The sequence below is a fragment of the Phodopus roborovskii genome, unplaced genomic scaffold (assembly GCF_943737965.1).
Source record: "Phodopus roborovskii unplaced genomic scaffold, PHOROB, whole genome shotgun sequence".
Taxonomy (NCBI): domain Eukaryota; kingdom Metazoa; phylum Chordata; class Mammalia; order Rodentia; family Cricetidae; genus Phodopus; species Phodopus roborovskii.
Window position 1 is genome coordinate 9,307,062 of NW_026126636.1, and position 19,194 is coordinate 9,326,255.

Genomic DNA, 19,194 nt, shown 5'->3' on the forward strand with positions numbered 1-19,194 from the left:
GACACAGTCCACACAGAACAGTAGGGAGGAAGTGAGCCCAGTGCCAGCATCCACCACTCCGGTTCTGACCACAGACACAAAGTGACCTGCCGCCTCCTGATCCTGTCACCGCGACTTCTCCACTATGATGGATGGTTCCTTGAGCTGGTGGAATGAATGGCTGTGAGATGAATGTGAGATGAAATAAACTCCTTTCTCCACAAGTCACTCTTTTTTTTGTTTGTTTGTTTGTTTGTTTTTGTTTTTCAAGATGTGGTCTCTGTGTAAGAGTCCTGACTGTCTTGGGACTCCCTCTGTAAGCCAGGCTGGCCTTGAATTCACTGAGATCCACTTGTCTCTGCCTCCCAAGTGCTGGGACTAAAGGCATGTGCCACCATGATCCAGCTTTTTTCCATTTTTTTTTTTTGACACAGAGTTTCTCTGCATAGCCCTAGCTGTTCTAGAACTCATTCTAGACCAAGCTGTCTGAGAACTCAAGAGATCCACCTGCCTTTCCCTCCTGAGTGCTGGGATCAAAGGCGGCCACCACTGCCACCTGGCTTATTTTTAAAATGCGATACAGAGTCCCACTAAGTTACTTGTGCTGGCCTTGAACTCAAGAACCCTTTATGTCAGTTTCCCAGTGGCTGGGACTATAGGTTCATGTCACCTCATCTGGCTCAACCCTTGCCGTTTAATGTGCTGTCTAAAATTCAAAGGCTGGTGAGGGAGGCAAAACTTGGACCCTTTCCTCTGCCCAGTTACTTGTCCCTAAATAGGTACTTCTAAGAAAAGGTGAGCTCCTTGTCCCCCTGCATCCCCTTCATCTGCCCCTCTCCCATCAATACAGTTTTCACATTTTTAAAACCGTTTATTGCAAATAATATATACGTGGAAAGATGAGAAAAGGCAGGTGTGGTGGCTTGAATCTGTCACTCCAGTGTCTGGCAGGTAAAGATGGGAGGGTCAAGAATTCAGGGTTAGTCTCGGCTCTGTTGTGTGACTAGATCATCACCTCCTCGCCCCATTTGGCCGTTCATATTTATCGGTGTTGTTTTCAGTTTGTGGCTAGTACGAACTGCCCTGCTAGTCTACATAGTTTGGGGGAGCACATGAACCAATCTCTGTTGGGGCGGTAGAGCCAAGAGTGGGGTTGCTGGGTTGGAGTACGAATGTCAGTTCCAGTATAGAGAGATGGAAAAGTAGGGGTTTTGTTTTCCCGCCCTCCCTTCCCCCTCTCTCCCCGTTTTCTTTCTTTTGAAACGGTCTCGCTCTGTAGTCTTGACTGTCCTGAAACTCACTATGTAGACCAGGTTGACTTCAAACTCCAAGATCCATCTACATCTGCCTGCAGCGTGCTAAGATTAAAGGTATGTGCTACCCCAGCCTGGAGGGCCTCACAGTGTAGCTCAAGGCTGGACCTAAATAAAACTCGCAGTGTAGTCCAGCTTGGCCTTGAAGCAGTGATCCTCCTGCCTCAGCCTCTTGGGTGCTGGGATTACCATCACTCTTGTGAGAAATGGTTTTTTACAGTGAGGGGCACGGCTTGGCTGTGAGGTGTCACAAAAGGCTCATGTGTTGGCGTCTTGAGCAGGATGAATTGATTAGTTCCCAGGTACACGGGCCTTCAGGAGGTGGGGCGTGGCAGTAAGGAAGGACAGATGGACGGATGGAAGACTGGCTAGAGCGACAGGAGTGAGGTTATTTTGATGCCATTTTTAAGGGAGCACACACTAGGGGCTCGAGTGGTGAGAAGCGAAGCGATCCTGGATCCCAAAGGACCCTCCCAGAGCGATGGCCAGCAATGGAGCCACAAGCAGCAGGGTCAGGATTCGGGGAGCCCGGGGAGGGGCTGGGGACGCGACGCCGGGGAGGGTGTGTGTCACCGAGTCCCGGTTGCAGAGGTGGCCCTCGCAGCAGTAACCCTGCAGGTCGATGGACGTCCAGGGGCTGGTGGTGCCCATGGTGGTGCAGGAGGGCCGGTGGCAGGTCCGGATGTACACGGGCACCGAGAAGTTGCCTGCGTGGACGGTGAGGAGGGGTCAGGCGTGGGAGGGGCCTCCCTGTGAGCTCTGCCTTAGCAGGCAGGGGCAGGCCCGGGTCCTCTGACACATCCCAGGTCTCTGTAGACCTGGGCCACATCTCCTCTCAGTGCAGACGGGCCTCCTCCCTCAGACCAAGGCTACAGAGCACTACGCCCTCGAGTACCTCTGCGCTCAGATCAGCGCCTCCACCTCCCTATCCCAGGCCATCCCGCCATTCCAGCCTCACCAATGTTCATCTGGCCATTGCCCTGGAAACAGACGCTCTGGTCCTGGTGGCACTGGACCCGTCGGGACCTCTCAGGGGAGCAGTCTTCGGGGCGGGTCCCCAAGCAGGCGTAGCACTCGGTGCCACTGAGCGTCGGTGGGTCAGGTGCTTGTACAAGACAATAGGTAGGTTAGACCAATAGATAGAGAGGTTGCAGCTGCGCACTGCATCTGCTCAAGCCAAAGAGGAGTCTGGCACCCCACAGCCTGAGCCGCGCTCAGCGGAGGCCCCGCCCCAGACCCTCTGGCCCCGCCCCCACCTCTTCAGCCTTGCCCCTTCCCTCCCCCGTCTCTCCAGCCCCCCCCTCTAGTTCCGCCCTCACCTCTCCAGCCCCGCCCCCGATCTTTCCAGCCCCGCCCCACTGCACACCTTGGCTCAGGTTGGGGAGGGTATCGTGGTTCTTGAGCTGGGTGTTACAGAAGTCCGTTGCGCAGCCCCGGACCACCGCGTAGTCGGGCGGCAGCGCGTCCTGGTTGGTCTGCATGGGGCCGGTGGTGGGTCCGGTCCAGCATCCCTTCCGGACAATTGTCACCAGGGAGCGGTACCCTGGGGAAGGCAGCAAGCCTGGAGTGAACTCGCCCTCCTCCCTTCTGCCATCTTGTTTTTTCTTTTACTTTTCCTTCTGTCCAGTGTCCATTTCACATTTCCCTTTTCTCTGTCCTTCCCTCACCTCTTTTCCTCCTTCATTTAATGCTCCTCGTTTACCCTCTCTCTTCCCCCCTTCCATCTCCTCTCCCCCCTCCTTCCCTTCTCTTCCCTCAGTTCTCTCCTCTCTTCTATGTTCCCCTAGAAGAGCCAGCCAGTGTTTTGTTTGCTTTTCTGAGACAGGGTTTCATATAGCCCTGGGCTAGCCTAAAGCTTGCTGTGTAGCCAAGGGTGACCCTGAACTTGTGATCCTTCCCCCCATCCAAGGATTGGATTGGAGGCTTGTGCCTCCACGCCTGTTTCTCTCTGACCAGGTCTTGCCATGTAGCCCAGGCTGGCCACAAGCACAGCGCTCCTGCATCTACCCCCAGAGTGCCAGGGTCTCAGGCATGAACCACCATGCCCAGCCATGGCTTCCTCCTCCTCTACCGAACCCGTTTCTCGCCCGCTCTCTTCTCCCGCCCTCCATTCTTTGTCCCCTCTTTATCTCTCCGTCTGCACGCCCTTTTGTTGCCCTCGGGTCCTCACCAGTATCCAGCAACAGCATTGCCTCAGAGCACCCCTGAGGACAGGAGACACTGGGGAATGTCATGGAGCTGAGGTCGAAGGGCCCGAAGTAGGTGTGCTCGAAGCTGTAGCACTGTAGGGCTTGGGAGCCTAGGAGAGGATGGAGTATGTTAGCAGGTCGGGGGAACCTGTCTCAGGACCTAGGACTCCACATAGTACAGGACAGATACACACCAGGCTGCTGTGTCTCATATCAGCATGAGAGAGTAGTGTCATTACCAAGTGCCACCATGGTCCCCAAAGACCTCAGTCATTTGCATGAGGGGATGAAATGATTTCCTCCTGCTCTGCCCATCTCCCAACAGACTCCCCCAAACTGTCTATGCCCCATGGTAGGAAGAGTGCAGCCTCATCCAGACACAGGCAGCTCAGCAACACCAGTGAACTCTGGCCTAAGTGCTGACCAGGTTTGTGCAAACCTCCTACTAAATTCATGCAGAACATCCTGGATGCAGCCCCAATGTTCCCCAAGATCCCACAAGGATAGACATGCCACACTTGGGCCCAACAAAGCCACTTAGAGGGGGAACCACTCACTCACAGCTCTGGTATCTGCATAGCTTGCAGGTGTCCTAACAATGATAGGACCAAGGGACACAGAAGCTGAGAGAGGGCCAACAGGATGGCTCAGTGGGTAAAAGTGATTGCTGTCAAACCTGACAGTCTGAGTTCGATTCCCAGGACCCACGTGATGTAAGGCGAGTATCAGAAGTTGTCTTCTGACTTCCATATGTGAGCTGTGGCAAGTGCCAGCACACACACACACACACACACACACACACACACACACACGATTTTTTTTTTTAAGAAGCTGAAGGTTGTAGTAGAGAAAATCACATGCACAAAATGGAGAGCACACTATGCCATTAGAAATGACACCAGCTGCTGGCGGTGGTGGTGCACGCCTTTAGCCCCAGTACTCAGGAGGCAGAGGTAGGCAGATCTTTGTGGTTCGAGGCCAACCTGGTCTACAGCATGAGTTCCAGGACAGCCAGGACTACACAGAGAAACTCTGTCTCAAATACACACACACACACACACACGCACGCACGCACGCACGCGCGAAAGAATTAGCATCAACTTGGAAGCTGGCTGAGGGAGGTGGTAAAGCTTGTCATCTAGTGTGAGAGCTAGGGTTAGACCCCCAGGTGTGGCAGCCCAACCCATCCCATCCTAGCAGAAGAGAGGCAGAGAGGAGAGTCCCAGAACAAGCAAGCCGTCTGGGCTAGACCAACGGGGCGGGGGGGGGGGTCTGGGTAAATGAGACCCTTCCTTGACTTGGCGGAGAGTGATGGAGGAAGATGTCTGGTGTCAGCCTCAGGCTTCCACACACATGTGCATTCATACTACACACATACACATGACAAAAACAATAAGGGAAATGAGTATGCCCCGCCCAGTGCATACGTGGAGGGCAGAGGAGAGGAAGAGTTTGATGAGTCGATTCTCTTTTTTTCACCGTGTTAGTCTTAGGGATTGTCAGGTTTGGTGTCAATCAAGCACCCTTTCCTGCTGAGCCATCTTGCCAGCCACAGAGTGCAAGCACCTGCGCATGCGTATTCGTGCGCTCATCCCCCCCCCCCCACTTAGATACTGAAATCTGGTACAGAGAAGCACAGGAGGTCACAGGGACACGTACAGATACCAAAGTGTGTACCACGGTGAGCAGACGCACACACATGACGCCACCTGCAAGAAGAGTTTGCTTGATATCGTTCCAAGTCTCCCCTCCTGACCCATTAATGTTCAAGTGAACAAGTCCCTATAGGAGAAGCGTCCAAAGATGGAGCTGAGGTCCTTGCCAGCTCCAGGGAGAGCCCCAATTGCTCCCCAGAAATCCCATCAATGAGGGTGTGGGGGTGCACAGGGGGTGAGAAGGAGTGCACACATGGTCTCCTCCATCTCAAGTTTCCAGAGAACAAGCCTCTAGTCCTCCTCCCTCAGATGCAGAGTCCAGGCCCAGCCCTCCCCTCAGACCCGCGGGTTCCAGGGTCAGGCCCTTCTTCCCACCGGACTCGGGGCAGGTGGGTACCTGTGATGCAGAGTCCAATCCCGAGGAGGCCGAGCAGGAAGGTCTTGGGGATCCCCATGGCAGCCTGCGGAGCTGAGATGTGACACCGAGGACAACTCCTGGCACTCTGGCTTGCTGTCAGGCGGGTTTTCCCTGTTGATCCCCAGGCATCCCAGCCACCCAGCTTGGCCAGGATTTCAGATTCCTCCACCCCGCCCTTCCGCCCTCCTTCACGTGGGCTGTCTCCTTCTAGGTAATCACGGTGGGGCTTCTGGAATAAAGGGTGGGGACTCGGGCTCCTGGGTCAGGAGGAAGGCATTAGGGGCAGCCTTGACTTTGGGGGCGATTTGTATTTCACCGGTCTGTTTGTACCTTTCTTTCCACGTTCTGTGCTGGTTTGCAGCTGGTCCCCTGATTCCTGCTCTTCCCCCCACTCCTTCCCTCCAGCCCTCAGCACCCACACAGACACCAGCTTGGGACCCCGGGGTCGAATCTCCACGGGAGGCACCCAGCCATCCTCTGTCCCCTGAGTCTTCCCTGACCCATTTCCTGACTCTACCGTCTCTCTTCAATTTCCTGCTGCCCTCACTGCTGCTGGTTCTGATCACATAGGATAGGCTGCTGTTTCTCTTTCACATTAGCCTGGAGATGCCTCTGCAGCCTTTAGGGATGTTTGTGACAATGGATGGATGGATGGGTGGGTGGGTGGGTGGGTGGGTGGGTGGGTGGATGGATGGATGAATGAGCATCAAGAGAGGGGGAGAAATAAATATGAGATGCAGAATGACAGAGTAAGGCTGTGGCTCAGTTGGTAGAGCACTTGCCTCAAATCCAGGAAGTTCCAGGTTTGAATCCCAGCACTGCAAAAAACTGGACACAATGGCTGCAAAGCCAGTATAGGATACATGACCTCTTGTCTTAACAAAATAATAAATAATCTGGGCAGTGGTGGTGCACGCCTTTAGTCCCAGCACTGGAGAGGCAGAGGCAGGCAGATCTCTGTGAGTTCGAGGCCAGCCTGGTCTACAGAGTGAGTTCCAGGACAATCAGGGCTACACAGAGAAACCCTGTTTCAAACAAACAAACAAAAAACAACAGCAAAAAGAGAAAGAATAAAGAATAAATAGACACAAGAGGCCTGTCCAGATGGCTCAGTGGGTAAAGGTGCTTACTGCCAAGCCTGATCACCCACATGGTGGGAGCTGAGAATGCCCATACATTGTGCTCTGAGTTCCTTAAAGACCCCCACATACGCACAGAAAATGAATGAGATACAAGAAGACAATCTGGTGTGTGGACAGATGTCAATGTAGAGACACAGACAAACCCAGAGGTGAAGAAAGACACACTAATAGACAGGATGTGCCCACAGAAGGTGTTGGTAAATGCTAATTAAATAAATGGAGTACTGCCTGCTACAATACCTGTACTTAAAACTGATGGGGATTTGATAGCGCAAGGGCTGTTTGAGAAAGTTCCTGATGTAGTGACTGAGGTGTGTGTGTGTGTGTGTGGCGGGAGTGGGGTGGGGAGGGGGGAGGGGAGGGGGAGGGGGAGGGGGAGGGAGAGGAGGACTGACAAAGCAGACAGCTCTGACACTTTTGTCCCTTTCAGGGATGATGAAGATGGAGTTATGGAGGGGTGGGCACAATGGCACAGCCCATCATCCCAGCACTCAGGTGGAGGCAGGAGGATCAGAATCTAAGGTCTTGCTGGCTACACAAGGAGTTCAAAGCCAGCCTGTGCTACGGGGGAACTCTGAGGCTCATAGAGGTGCTGAACCAGCTGAATGTGTAAGCTCCAGGTTCAGTGAGAGACCTGAACATAATACAAAAGATGCTCACCTCCTCCAAACACTTTCCTACACACACATACACACCATACCCCTATCCTCCACTCCCTCACACACACATACATATAAGACTTTGTGGGGTTTTTGCTTGTTTCATTTCATTGTTTCATTCATTCATTCAATGTGGATGGGTATTTGCTTGCCCTGTGCACACGCAGGGTGCATGGAGACCAGGAGAGTCCCCTAGAAGTGGAGTCACAGACGGCTGTGAGCTGTCATGTGGATGCTGGGAATCAAACCCTGGTCCTCTGGAAGAGCAGCCAGTGCTCTTAACTACCGAACCATCTCTCCAGGTCTGACCCCGTTTTGTTTTGTATTTCTTAATAACTTATTATTTTATGTACATTGGTATGAATGTGTCAGATCTCCTGGAACCAGAGTTGCAGATAGTTTATTAAGCGGTCATGTGGGTGCTGAGATTTGAATCCAGGTCTTCTGGGAGAGCAATTGGTGCCCTTAACCACCGAGCCGTCTCTCCAGCCTGACCTTGTAATTTCTAAGAATTATTTTTATTTGTCTGTGTGAGCATAAGCCATATGTGTATAGATACTGAAGGAGGCCAAAAGAGGGCGCTATACCCCGAGGCTGGGGTTACAGGCAGTTGTGGGAGCTGGGAACTGGGCTTGGGCTCTCCGCAAGAGCAGGATGAGCTCTCTCTGTTAGTGTTTGAGACAGGGTTTCTCTGTGTAGCCCTGGCTGACCTGGAACTCACTCTGTAGACCAGGCCGGCCTCAAACTCAGATTCACCTGCCTCTGCCTCCGAGTGCTGGGGTTACAGGTGTGCGCCACGGCCGCCGCTCCCGGCCAAAGTGTGAGCTCTTAATCACTGAGTCATCTCTCTAACCCCACAAAAGCCTTGTAATTTCAATTTCTGTACCAGCACCTTTGAAGGGAAGATGAGTCTTCCACTGGTCTCTGACTAAGAATCTCTTCCGGGCTGTCTAAGAAATACAGCCATCGGGGAGATAGCGCCCTTATCGGTCAGTCTCTGCTGCAGGGCGGGATCCTGGCACTGATAAACCACAGTGAGCCGACACAGCTGGCCTGATCAGAGAGAGAGAACTCCAGGTACTCAGCAGATCTCCTGAAACAACCTTCCTTTGGCATCTTCCAACAACTTCCAGTGCTAGAAGCCTCCTAACTTTCATTTTCAGGGAGCTGGATTTAATCCTAATTTAGGACAATAATTAACATATATATATATATATATATATATATATATATATATATATATATATAAATAAACAGGGACTCACTGTGTAGCCCTGGGTGGCCTGGAAACTCAATGGGTAGACCAGCCTGACCTCGAACTCACGAACTCACAGAGATCCACCTGCCACTGTTTCCAGAGTGCTGGGTATAAAGGTGTGCACAACGATACGGGCTGAACATTTTTATTACATCTATTTATTGTGTGTGTACACGTGTGTGCGTGTGTGTGTGTGTGTACTGTGTGTATGTGCGTGTATGTGCGTGTGCATTCTTGCACATGAGCTCAGAGGAAGTGCACATACACCCATGTGCTCACATTTGTGGAGGCTAGGGTGTTGTCTCCCTTATTCTAGAATTCACCAGCTAGTCTAGGCTGGCTGGCCAGGGGAGTCTCAGACATCCACTGGTCTCTACCTTCCCAGTGCTGAGGTCATGAGCGAGCACACACCACACCCAGCCCCTTTTTCTGTGGGTTCTGAAGGTTGAACTCTGGTCCTCAAGCTGGGGTGGCAAGCACTTTACCTACAGGCTATCTCCCCAGCCCTGTGTTAGGGTGATCTCGTGACATCCAAGCCGGCCTCAAACTCCCATTGGAGCCAAGGACGGCTTTGAACTTCTGCCTCCACATCCTAGGTCCACGGGCCTGTACCCACCAGACACACAGCTGGTGCATTTACTTTGATGGAGACGCTGAGTGCCTGTGACGCTGCTGGACCAGGGCTCCTCTGCTCTCCTCTTGCCTGACCTCTGCTCCTCCCATCAGGCCTCACTTCCCAGAACCTGTTTGGCATCCACATTGTTCATCCTGCTTCTCTGGTTCTCAGAGCACAGGCTTTCAGCTGGGGGACGGTCCCCACTGGGCAGGGTGGAGCTTGGGCCCTCTAAGGAATGGAGTCTAGCTAGGAAGGGTGCTGGGTTCCTGTAGCTACTGTGGAAGGTGGGCAGAACTAAAGGATGGAGGTCTAAAGAGTAGACGTGTGTATGCGTGTGTGTGTGTGTGTGTGTGTGTGGAGAGAGAGAGAGAGATCTTGGCTGATAACCTCGAAGTACTTGTGGAGACCGTAAGGGGTCACATGGGAGTCCCCCATTATGGGAGGCAATGATTACAGAGGGCAATGATTCTGAGGTATCCTCAGTTCCTAGGGAGTTCCCCATCCTTCCTGTAGCCCTCCGAAGGTGTGAGAGCCCCGCCCACATCCCTAGCATCAAATGAAATGTTTAGGAAGCTGTCAGTCGAACCAAAATAAACCTAATGACTGGGGCTCATGTCACAAGACAAGAATTAAGACAAAATTCAGTTGACCCTGATCCCTGGAGTGCAAGGTGGTAGAAAGAGGGAACCAACTCCCATAAATGGCCTCTGACCTTCTGACACCAACATGCGCACCCGGCAGCAGAAATAAGTGAATGAATGAATGTTAAGAGGTATTAACAAGTGGAAGGTTTATATGATCTGTTAAGAGGTATTAAAGCTGTGTTGGGCAACTTGAAGAAGATGGCGGGGTTGACTCTGACCCCCAACAGGCACCTAATGGGTCAATGTAGAGAGAATGAACCCTTCCCTGGGTGTTCATTCCTAAATAGGAATCTATGACACATCTCTTCCCCCAAAGGGTCAGCAGAAGGGAAGGGAAGAGAGAGGGGATAACATCGAGGAAGCAGTGGTTCCAGCAGGAAAAAATCGACCTCACAGTGGTGTGACCGCCAGCTCAAACCAGCCCCCCCCAAAAAACATTCTCAGCACGGAAAGGGAGGGGAACACAAACCCCCAAGTCCTAGCTGAGGAGCGACTGGCATTTGATAGCTTCTGGGAGAGAGGGACAGACAGTTGTCTTTAATGATGTCACCCCTGGGAAGTCAGTCATGCGCCATGCATATTTCCAAATGTCTGTTCTCCAGGCTAATTCTCTCGGATTTAATATTTTGTAAGCAGTTTACCCATTATCTGTAATATCTACCATCTGGTTCCAGCTTTGCTGTTCTCTGGCCAGAATCCCACACAAGTGTGGATGCATAGAAATAGGCACATCTTAGCAATTAAAAACTCTCTCTCTCTCTCTCTCTCTCTCTCTGTCTCTCTCTCTCTCTCTCTGTGTGTGTGTGTGTGTGTGTGTGTGTGTGTGTGTGTGTGTGTAAGCATGGTACCACGGTGCACACATGGCCATCTACCCTTGTCTTCTACTTTTTTGAGACTCTCTTCTGTTGCTTACCGTTGGGTGTGCTGGTGAGGTGGCCTTTGACTTCCCAGGGATCTTTGGGTCCTCACCTCCCATCTCACCACAGGAGCACAGACATTTCAGATGCATGCTCAGGGCCTAACTTTTCACGGGTTCTGGGGATTTGAACTCCGCTCTTCATGCTTACACAGCGAGGGCTTTACCCACTGAATGATCTTGCTAGGCCCAGCGATGATTTGATTTGATTTTTGGAGACATAGTCTTAACTATGTAGACCCAGGCTGTGCTCAGAATTGACATTCTCTGCCTCCTCCTCCTCCTCATGCCTAACAGTGATTTTAGTTTATTTGTTTTACTTATTAATCATTAAGTGTGTGTGTGTGTGTGTGTGTGTGTGTGTGAGCCAGAGGATATCGTGAGGGAGCAGATTCTTCCTTTCCACCACGTGTCCAAGGGATTGAACCCGGGTCATCAAATTTGGCTGCTAGCATCTTTACTTCCTGAGCCACCTCATCAGCACCCCTGCTCACACATTTTTTCTTTTATTGAGGCAGGGTCTTACCATATAGCCCTGGCTTGCCTGAAACTCTCTGTAGACTCAGAGATCCTCCTGCCTCTGCCTCCTGAGTGCTGGGGTTAAAGGCGTGCGCCACCGCCACCAGACTCAAGCAAGGATTTTTAAGGGACTTGCTAATTGAAAAGCTTTTGGGACCCAGTGACTGAAAAGTATTTAGGATTCCCTATTTCAAATGACTCCATTCATTTAGTGTGTGGTAATTGTAACGACTTTTCAAAAGTTAGCCCCCAAGTCAGGCGTCCATTTCTGTCAGCCATCCTTTGTTCTCATGGGTTGTCTACAGCGACCCTGCTTTCCGGGGAGTCAGCTTGTCGCTGCCTCATCCCAAACCAAATCACATCGTATATCGTGCGCCAATATTTTCTTTTGTTATTTTCACACGCGCAGCTTGGATCGTCAATATTTCTTCCCTGTAGCAGATTTTTAACTTTAAAATTAGCACAGTGGTGTACGGATGCTTATGTTGAAACGACCAGTACCTAGAAGGTTCCATCTTGCAAAGGGGGGAATCCCAGGCCCGTTAGACGGGTCCCCCTTCTCTCCCACCACCCTCCCCCAAATCCATGGTGCTTTAGTTAATTTTCTATTACAGTAACTAAAATGCCACAGTCTGGGTAGTTTATAAGGCATAGATAGTGGTTGCTTTGGCTGGTGGGTCTGGAGTCTGGGAAATCTAAGAACAGGGTTTGGCGGGATCTCTCTCACTGTGTCTTAGTGTGGTGAAAGACATCCGCGGTGAGACACAAAGGTGTCTCTCTCCCTTTATTATTTTTATAACTTACATTTTGTTTCTTGATACAAGATCTCAGAACTGATGATCATCTTACCTGAGCCTCCCAAGGGCTGTGGTTACAGCCACACTTGGCATTAGCATTCATATTTTTTAAGACTGAGTAATATTCCGATGTGTGGACATAGCACATTTCCTTTGCCCATCCATCCATTAGTGGGCATGCAGACTGTTTCCATGTGCCAGCTCTTGTGAGTAAAGCTGTTATGAATGGATAAGGGTGCACAGATGTTTACTAAGGACCTTCTTTGAATTACCCTGGATGCTCAGCAAAAGGTCTTCATTTGGGGTGTGGCACGCTATTCTAGGTGTAAACTTCACATCCTCCTCCTCTCAACAATATGAGGTCAGTGCTGTTTGCCTGCTGTAGTCTGGGAGTGGTTGTTTGCCCCAGGAGGCTTGCTCCAGAGGTGGGGGTGCTGAGATTATGCAGATCTCAGGAGGCAGGGCAGATGCAAATGACTTACATCATTGGCATTCCACCCCATGAGTGGACTCAAGCTGTCCCTCAAAGTGGGTCAGGTCCTGTGTCACTGTATCAGCTGGTTCTCACTATGAGTCCAGGTTACCCCAAGTGCGTCTGCTTCTCCATCAGACTGTGTCACAGATGGGGGGAGGGGAACTTGTCAGGACTCTGGTGCATTACATTTAATGCATAAATACAATATTCCAAGCAAGAGTAGAAACGTACATACAGCATGACAGAAATAACTTTAAATATTGTATCAATAAAATTAAAATCCATACCAATGTAAAATATTGTAACTGCGATTGTTACTTAGTAACTGGTTTTGTTATATATAATCTTACTACGGTGAAGTTAAAACCTTTCTTTTTAATTAGACAAAAAGGGGGAGATGCTGTGGATTATGCTCAGTGTTAATAATATGCGGATTGGCTGATAGCCAGGGCTGTCAGACTGAGGATGCAGGGGGAAGAAGGGTAGAGTCAGGGAGACACCAGCCAGCACCGGAACAAGAAGAATGGGGAGAAAATGAGAGAATAAGCCACGTGCCATGTGACAAAGCATAAATAGAAATGTGGGTCTGATGGGAGATGTCATTCTGTAAATATGTTTCTCTTATTGGTTAATGAGTAAAGCACTGTTGGCCAATAGGAAAACAAGGTAGGCGGGACGAGGAGACTAGGAGGAGAAAGAGTAGGAAGGAGATTGGAGATGGAGGACGGAGAGAGAAGAACGCCAGCCCCTCTCCCCGGTAAGATGAGACCACGTGGAAATACTTAGATTAATAGAAATGGGTTAATATTTAAGACAGAGCTAGCCAATAAGAAATGCTAGTAGCAGGCCAACAGAATTAAATCTAATACAGCATCTCTGTGTGTTATTTGGGGCTGGGGCTGGTGGGGCGGTGGGACCAGAATGACCGGCAGAAAAACAACTCATAACATGGGTACATTTAGGTGCAAGAGTTAGCTAGAAGCAAGCCTGAGCTATTGGCCTAGCATTTACAATTATTATAATCCTCTGTGTGGTAATTTTGAAGTGGCTCCTGGGACAGGAAAACTCCACTTACAGTATAGCTAAAAGTCTTGCTTCCTGAAATGTGCACACGCACTGATGTATATGCCATATGTACATGTCTGCACAGAAGCCAGAGGTTGACCACTGGTGTCTTTCCTTCTCGGGCAGCAGGGACCGTGTATTGTTTGATTGTTGAGATAGGCTTTCACTTCGTAGACCAGGCTGGCCTAGAACTCATTCTGTAGACCAGGCTGGCCTCTGCCACCACACCTGGCTCAAGCACCTTGGTTTTTTTGTTTTTGTTTTTGTTTTTTAATGCAGACTCTCTCAGGCTGCTGAGATAGCTCAACAGGTAAAGTCTGGCACCAAACCTGATGACCCGACTCCCTTCCGCAGACATGATATGATAGGCCAGCACCAGCTCCCTTCCTCATGCAGGACCACACACAATACATAAAAGTAATTTTAAAAAAGTCAGGCTCTTTCACTGAATCTGGACCTCGTGATTAGGGCAGCTGGCTTCTGAGCCTCAGGGTCTGGCCGCTCTCCACCTCAGTGGTAAAGGGATTGCAGCCATCATTCTACCACCATATTCCCTTTCAGTGCAGAGCCAGCGCCCACACTCAGGCAGCCTTGCTCACAGGGCTAATACTCTTCACTTGAGCTATCTCCCCAGCCCTGAGAAAGTCCTATCTTGCAGTCCAGGTTGGCTTTTGTCTCATGATCCTCCAAGCCCCAGACTTCCAGACGTTAGGATGACAGGCTTCCTCACTGTACTTAAATCACGAAAAGACCTTGGCGTCAAATCACGGTGCCCATCATCCTCCACTCATTCTTCATCTTCTGGGATTTCTTTCCTTTTCAATTTTTAGTTATGGGCTGGAAAGATGGTTCAGTGGCTAACAATACTGGTTATTTTTCCAGAGGACATGGGTTCAATTCCCAGAACCTCTGCGGCAGCTCAAAAAATCATGTTATTCCAGATAAAGAAAATATGACTCCCTCTTCTGCCCTCTGTGGGTACTGCATGCACATAGTGCACACATAGAATACTCATACACATAAAATAATAATGATAGCAACACTAACAACAACAATAATAAAGCTTGGGTGCATGTTTTTAATCCCAGCACTTGGGAGGCAGAGGCAGATGGATCTCTGTGAGTTCAAGGATAGTCTGGTCTCCAGAGTCTTCTAGGCCAGTCAGGGCCACACTCAAAACAAAGTAGACTCACTTCATGTGTAACCTTACTTCACACCCCCTGGCCTACAAAATACCATGAGGTCCACTGAAAGCTCTCAATGTTGGTTGCAGGGCTGAAATATGTCTCAGTCCACATGATGGCTGGATCTTAAATATTTCCCAAAAGTCAAGTGCTATTGTCAAACAAAGCAGAACATTTAGGGCAGAGAGATGCCTCAATGGGTAAAGATGCTTGCTACCTGAGTTCGATCCCTGGACACATGTGATGGTAGAGAACTGAGTTGTTTTGTTTTGTTTTGTTTTGTTTCCCCTGTCTGTCCTGGAAGCCCCTCTGTAGACCAGGCTGGCCTCAAACTCAGAGAGGTCTGCCTGCCTCTGCCTCCCGAGTGCTGGGATCAAAGGTGTGGACTACCACCATCAGGTCTGAGAACTGACTTGAAAGCTGATCACACACACACACACACACACACACACACACACGAGCCTCCCAGACAAATGATAAACACAACAAAACAAGACAGCACCAGAGACTCTTTCCTCTCCCACAATAACTTCCCATTTTCTCATCTGGATAACTTTTCAGGCTTTTGTTTGTTTGTTCATTTGTTTGCTTTGTGTGTGGAGGGAATTGAGGTGGTTTTGCGGGCAGGATCTAATGTAGCCCAGACTGGCCTCTTTCTCCCTGTGTAACTGATGTTGGTCTTGAACTCCTGACCCCTCCACAGTCACTACCTCGAGAGTGTTGAGAGCATGAGGTCACCGGCCTGTGCCACGCACCTGACCTAGTGACACTGTGACAGGTGCGAAGTGGAGTTGATATTTTATCTCAGAATTTTAACAACTTAATTACCCAGGTAACGGGTCACGGGGCTATAGCAATAGTTTATTTTTATGCTGAGGAAAGGTCCAAAGCAATAACCAACCGCCAGCACAACACAGCTGACTGGCAGGTACACTAGACCCTGCAATTTCCACCCACTCACATTCTTTGTGATTCTTAATGGTAATTGCGTGTTCGTTAACACATGGGGATTAGTGCCAGGGGAAAAGACTCCTGGGTTTAAATTTGGAATTCGACAAATCCAGTCTGGTCTGGTGAACAATTAGCTGACGTGCTGGGCGTGGTGGTGAATGTCTATGAGCCCAGCACTCGGAGATGGAGGCAGGAGGATCAGGAGTTCCCTGGCTGACATGAGACTAAGTCTCACAACAAAACCTGGAGCGATGTCGCAGCAGTTAAGAGCTTTGGCTGCTCTCCCAGAGGACCCGGTCTGTTCCTAGCACCCACAGGGTAGCCCACCAGGCACACATGTGCATAGACGTACATGCAGGAAAACCACACATAAGCACACACACACAAAATAATGACAAATCACTGTGGGATGTTTAAACACTGCATTCAAATGTATTGCTTTGATTGTTTCAACAAATGGCCAACAGCTAGGCAGTAGGTATAGGCAGGGCTCCCAGGGAGAGAGAGAAAAAAGGAGAGAGAGCTCTGGGAAGAAGATTGGGTCATCAGTCAGATTGGCAGCAAACAGCATGAGCTGTATGGAGAGATGAGGCAACAAGCATTCAACAGAATGTAGATTAAAAGAAATGGGTTATTTTAAGTCATAAGAGCTAATGGGACAAGCCTAAGCTGAGGCTGAGCCCTCGTCTTTGTCCTTATTTGGGAGCTGGTGATACAGAGAAAGACTTGCCACAACAAATAACTGTTTCTTGTTAAACCGACATGAAATACCAGGAGCTAAAGAGATGCTCCCTTAGTTATGAGCACTGGCTGCTCTTCTAAAGGATCTGAGTTTGGTCCACAGCACCCACATTGGTGTAGCCCACGTCACCATTAATTCCAGCTTCAGGGGCTCCTAAGTCTTCTTCGGCATCCCTGGAAACTGTGCACATCACACACACACACACACACACACACACACACACACACACACACACAAACACATAACTATAAAGAAGAGATAGATAAGAGAGACGGGCATGGTGGTGGCGCACGCCTTTAATCCTAGCACTCGGGAGGCAGAGACAGGCGGATCTCTGTGAGTTTGAGGCCAGCCTGGTCTACAGAGCGAATGCCAGGGCAGCCAGGGCTACACAGAGAAACCCTGTGTGAGAAAGAAATTTTTAAAAAAGAAATACCAAATACAGTTCATGTTAGACTGTACATATGAATTTGAAGGGAAGGATCCCTGGGTCTGGTAAGACAGCATTTCCTTGTGAAGAAGGGAGGGAGGAGGGAGAGTTTTTGTTTTGTTTTGTTTTGTTTTTGGGGGTTTTTTTGTTTGTTTGTTTTGTTTTGTTTTTGGATGACATAGGATGGAAAAGGCCTTTCTGTTGTCAAACGCTGACTCAGCTTCCACCTTGTAGGACACAGACACTTTATCGCCCCCTGCTGGAACATGTTAGCAATAAATGATAACCCAGGCTTCCCGATTAGATTAGCAAAGGAATGACAACTCCGTGCACGTACAGACACACACACACACACACACACACACACACTCCTCTTTTTATTTTATTTTACTTTTTCAGTGACAGGGTCTCATGTAGCCCAAATTGGCCAAGGACGTCCTTAAACGTGTAATTCTCTCTGCCCCTGAATTACAGGAGTGTACCCACCAGGCTTAGTTTCCTGCGCTCTGGTACACAAACCCAGGGCTTCATTTGTGCTGGACAGGCTCTCTAACTGGTAGATGTGGTAATTAGAGGAGAGTAGATTTTAGGATCATCGGAAGGAATGATTGGGGTCAGAGGGCGTCAAAAGATCATGCCGTGTGAGCCAGGGAGACCCAGACTCTGTGTTGTGTTCACTGTACCTGGAGAAGGCCCCTCCCACTCCCCGACCCCTCCCACTCCGAGTTATCTTGTTCTTCTACCACATAGATAAAGATCAACGGTCCTATATTCTGAAGCCCCTACCATCTTGGCAGACAGAGAACGAAAGTGAACAGACTCTCCAGGGACAGGCCAGGACCGAGAGAGTGCAGAGTGGTTTCCAGGGGAGGCTGTTTCTATTATCCCCAGATGGAGAAGACCACAGGAGAACAAAGAACCCCACTCAAGCTGGGCGGTGGTGGCACACTCCAAGGCAGAGGCAGGCGGATCTCTGCGAGTTCGAGGCCAGCCTGGTCTACAGAGTGAGTTCCAGGACAGGCTCCAAAGCTGCACAGAGAAACCCAGTCCAAAAACAAAAAACAAAACAAAACAAAACAAAAAACAAAAACAAAACAAAAAAAAACCAACCCAGAATCCCACTCAAGTCCAGCTTCAGTTTATTGAAGTGACAGGAGCGTGACTAAACGGTCACACTCAAGAACATGGCTGACAACTCACAAACGATGCATGCATGCGCTCCAGTCGACCTCTTAGCTCCTGCCTGCTCTAGCTGCCGGTGTAGACGGAGCAGGAGGGAGCAGGTCGCCGGCATCTCAGGCTGCTAATGAGCTCCTGTGCTGACAAGGGAATGGTAATAGCCCTGACTTATGAGGGTCTCCTCTAATTCCACGACACCGACAGCCACACCATACCCCACAGGCGGAGTTCCAAGTGGAAGTCACGTGCTGGGCCCTAGCGTGAGAGACAGATGGACTGTGACACGGGAGTGAGTTGCTTTTGGTTTTGGTGTTTTGTCACAGCAATAGAAAAGCAACAAAGACAACCTCTGCACAAATCCTAAACTGCACTTCTGAGCAGCTTGTCCCTTTTATGTATGAAGATAAGTACCCAGCTTCTACCGGTCAAGTACAAAATCGTCAAGACATGTATGGCTTATTAACATGTTACTTACATATAACTACCCTAGAAAAGCCATTCTTCCATCTGTCGGGTTTTTCGTTTGGTCATGAACACTGTTACAGTTGTTTGAGGCTTATTTAATTCTTGTCCATATTAATTAGCCTAATTATTTCTAATAAGTTCACTTCCTCCATTCTCCTTTATGTTTTCTCTTTCCTTTCGTTTATTCCTTCCTTTCTTTCCTTCTCTTTCCTGTACTCTTTCTCTCCGTCTTTATTTCTATCCCTCTCTTCTTTTCCTCCCGTTATCCCCTTCTCTGTCCCTCCCTCCCTTCCTCCCTGTCTCCCTCCCTCCCTTCCATCCTTCCCCCCCCTTGAATGACTTGGAACTCAATTGTGTAGACCAGGCTGGCCTCAAACTCAGGGAGATCCTTCTGCCCCTGCCTTCGGAACTCTGAAATCACCGACATTCTAGCATCTTTAGTTTTGTAAGGCAAAAACACACATCTTTGTCCTTTCCCAGCGAGGCCCTAGGAAAAAAACCAAAGGTAGATCATATAGTATGTATTATAACCAACTTCATTTTACTGAATTTGGGGAGGAAAGAGGCCTAGGGGATTGTGACGGGTTTGCCCTAACAG

The 19,194-nt window shown here is 49.7% G+C and overlaps 1 protein-coding gene across 1 annotated transcript; it reads right to left on the reverse strand.

Annotated features, from left to right (window-relative positions):
- Window positions 1-1,686: 1,686 nt before the first annotated feature.
- Lypd5 (LY6/PLAUR domain containing 5) lies at window positions 1,687-5,641 on the reverse strand. Its single transcript, XM_051206987.1, has 5 exons — window positions 5,534-5,641; window positions 3,463-3,591; window positions 2,659-2,835; window positions 2,251-2,397; window positions 1,687-1,999 (listed from the first exon to the last, which is right to left on the reverse strand). Exons 1-5 carry the CDS (start codon window positions 5,589-5,591, stop codon window positions 1,713-1,715), a joined length of 798 nt encoding a protein of 265 aa, XP_051062944.1. The 5' UTR covers window positions 5,592-5,641; the 3' UTR covers window positions 1,687-1,712.
- Between the last annotated feature and the right edge of the window lie 13,553 nt (window positions 5,642-19,194).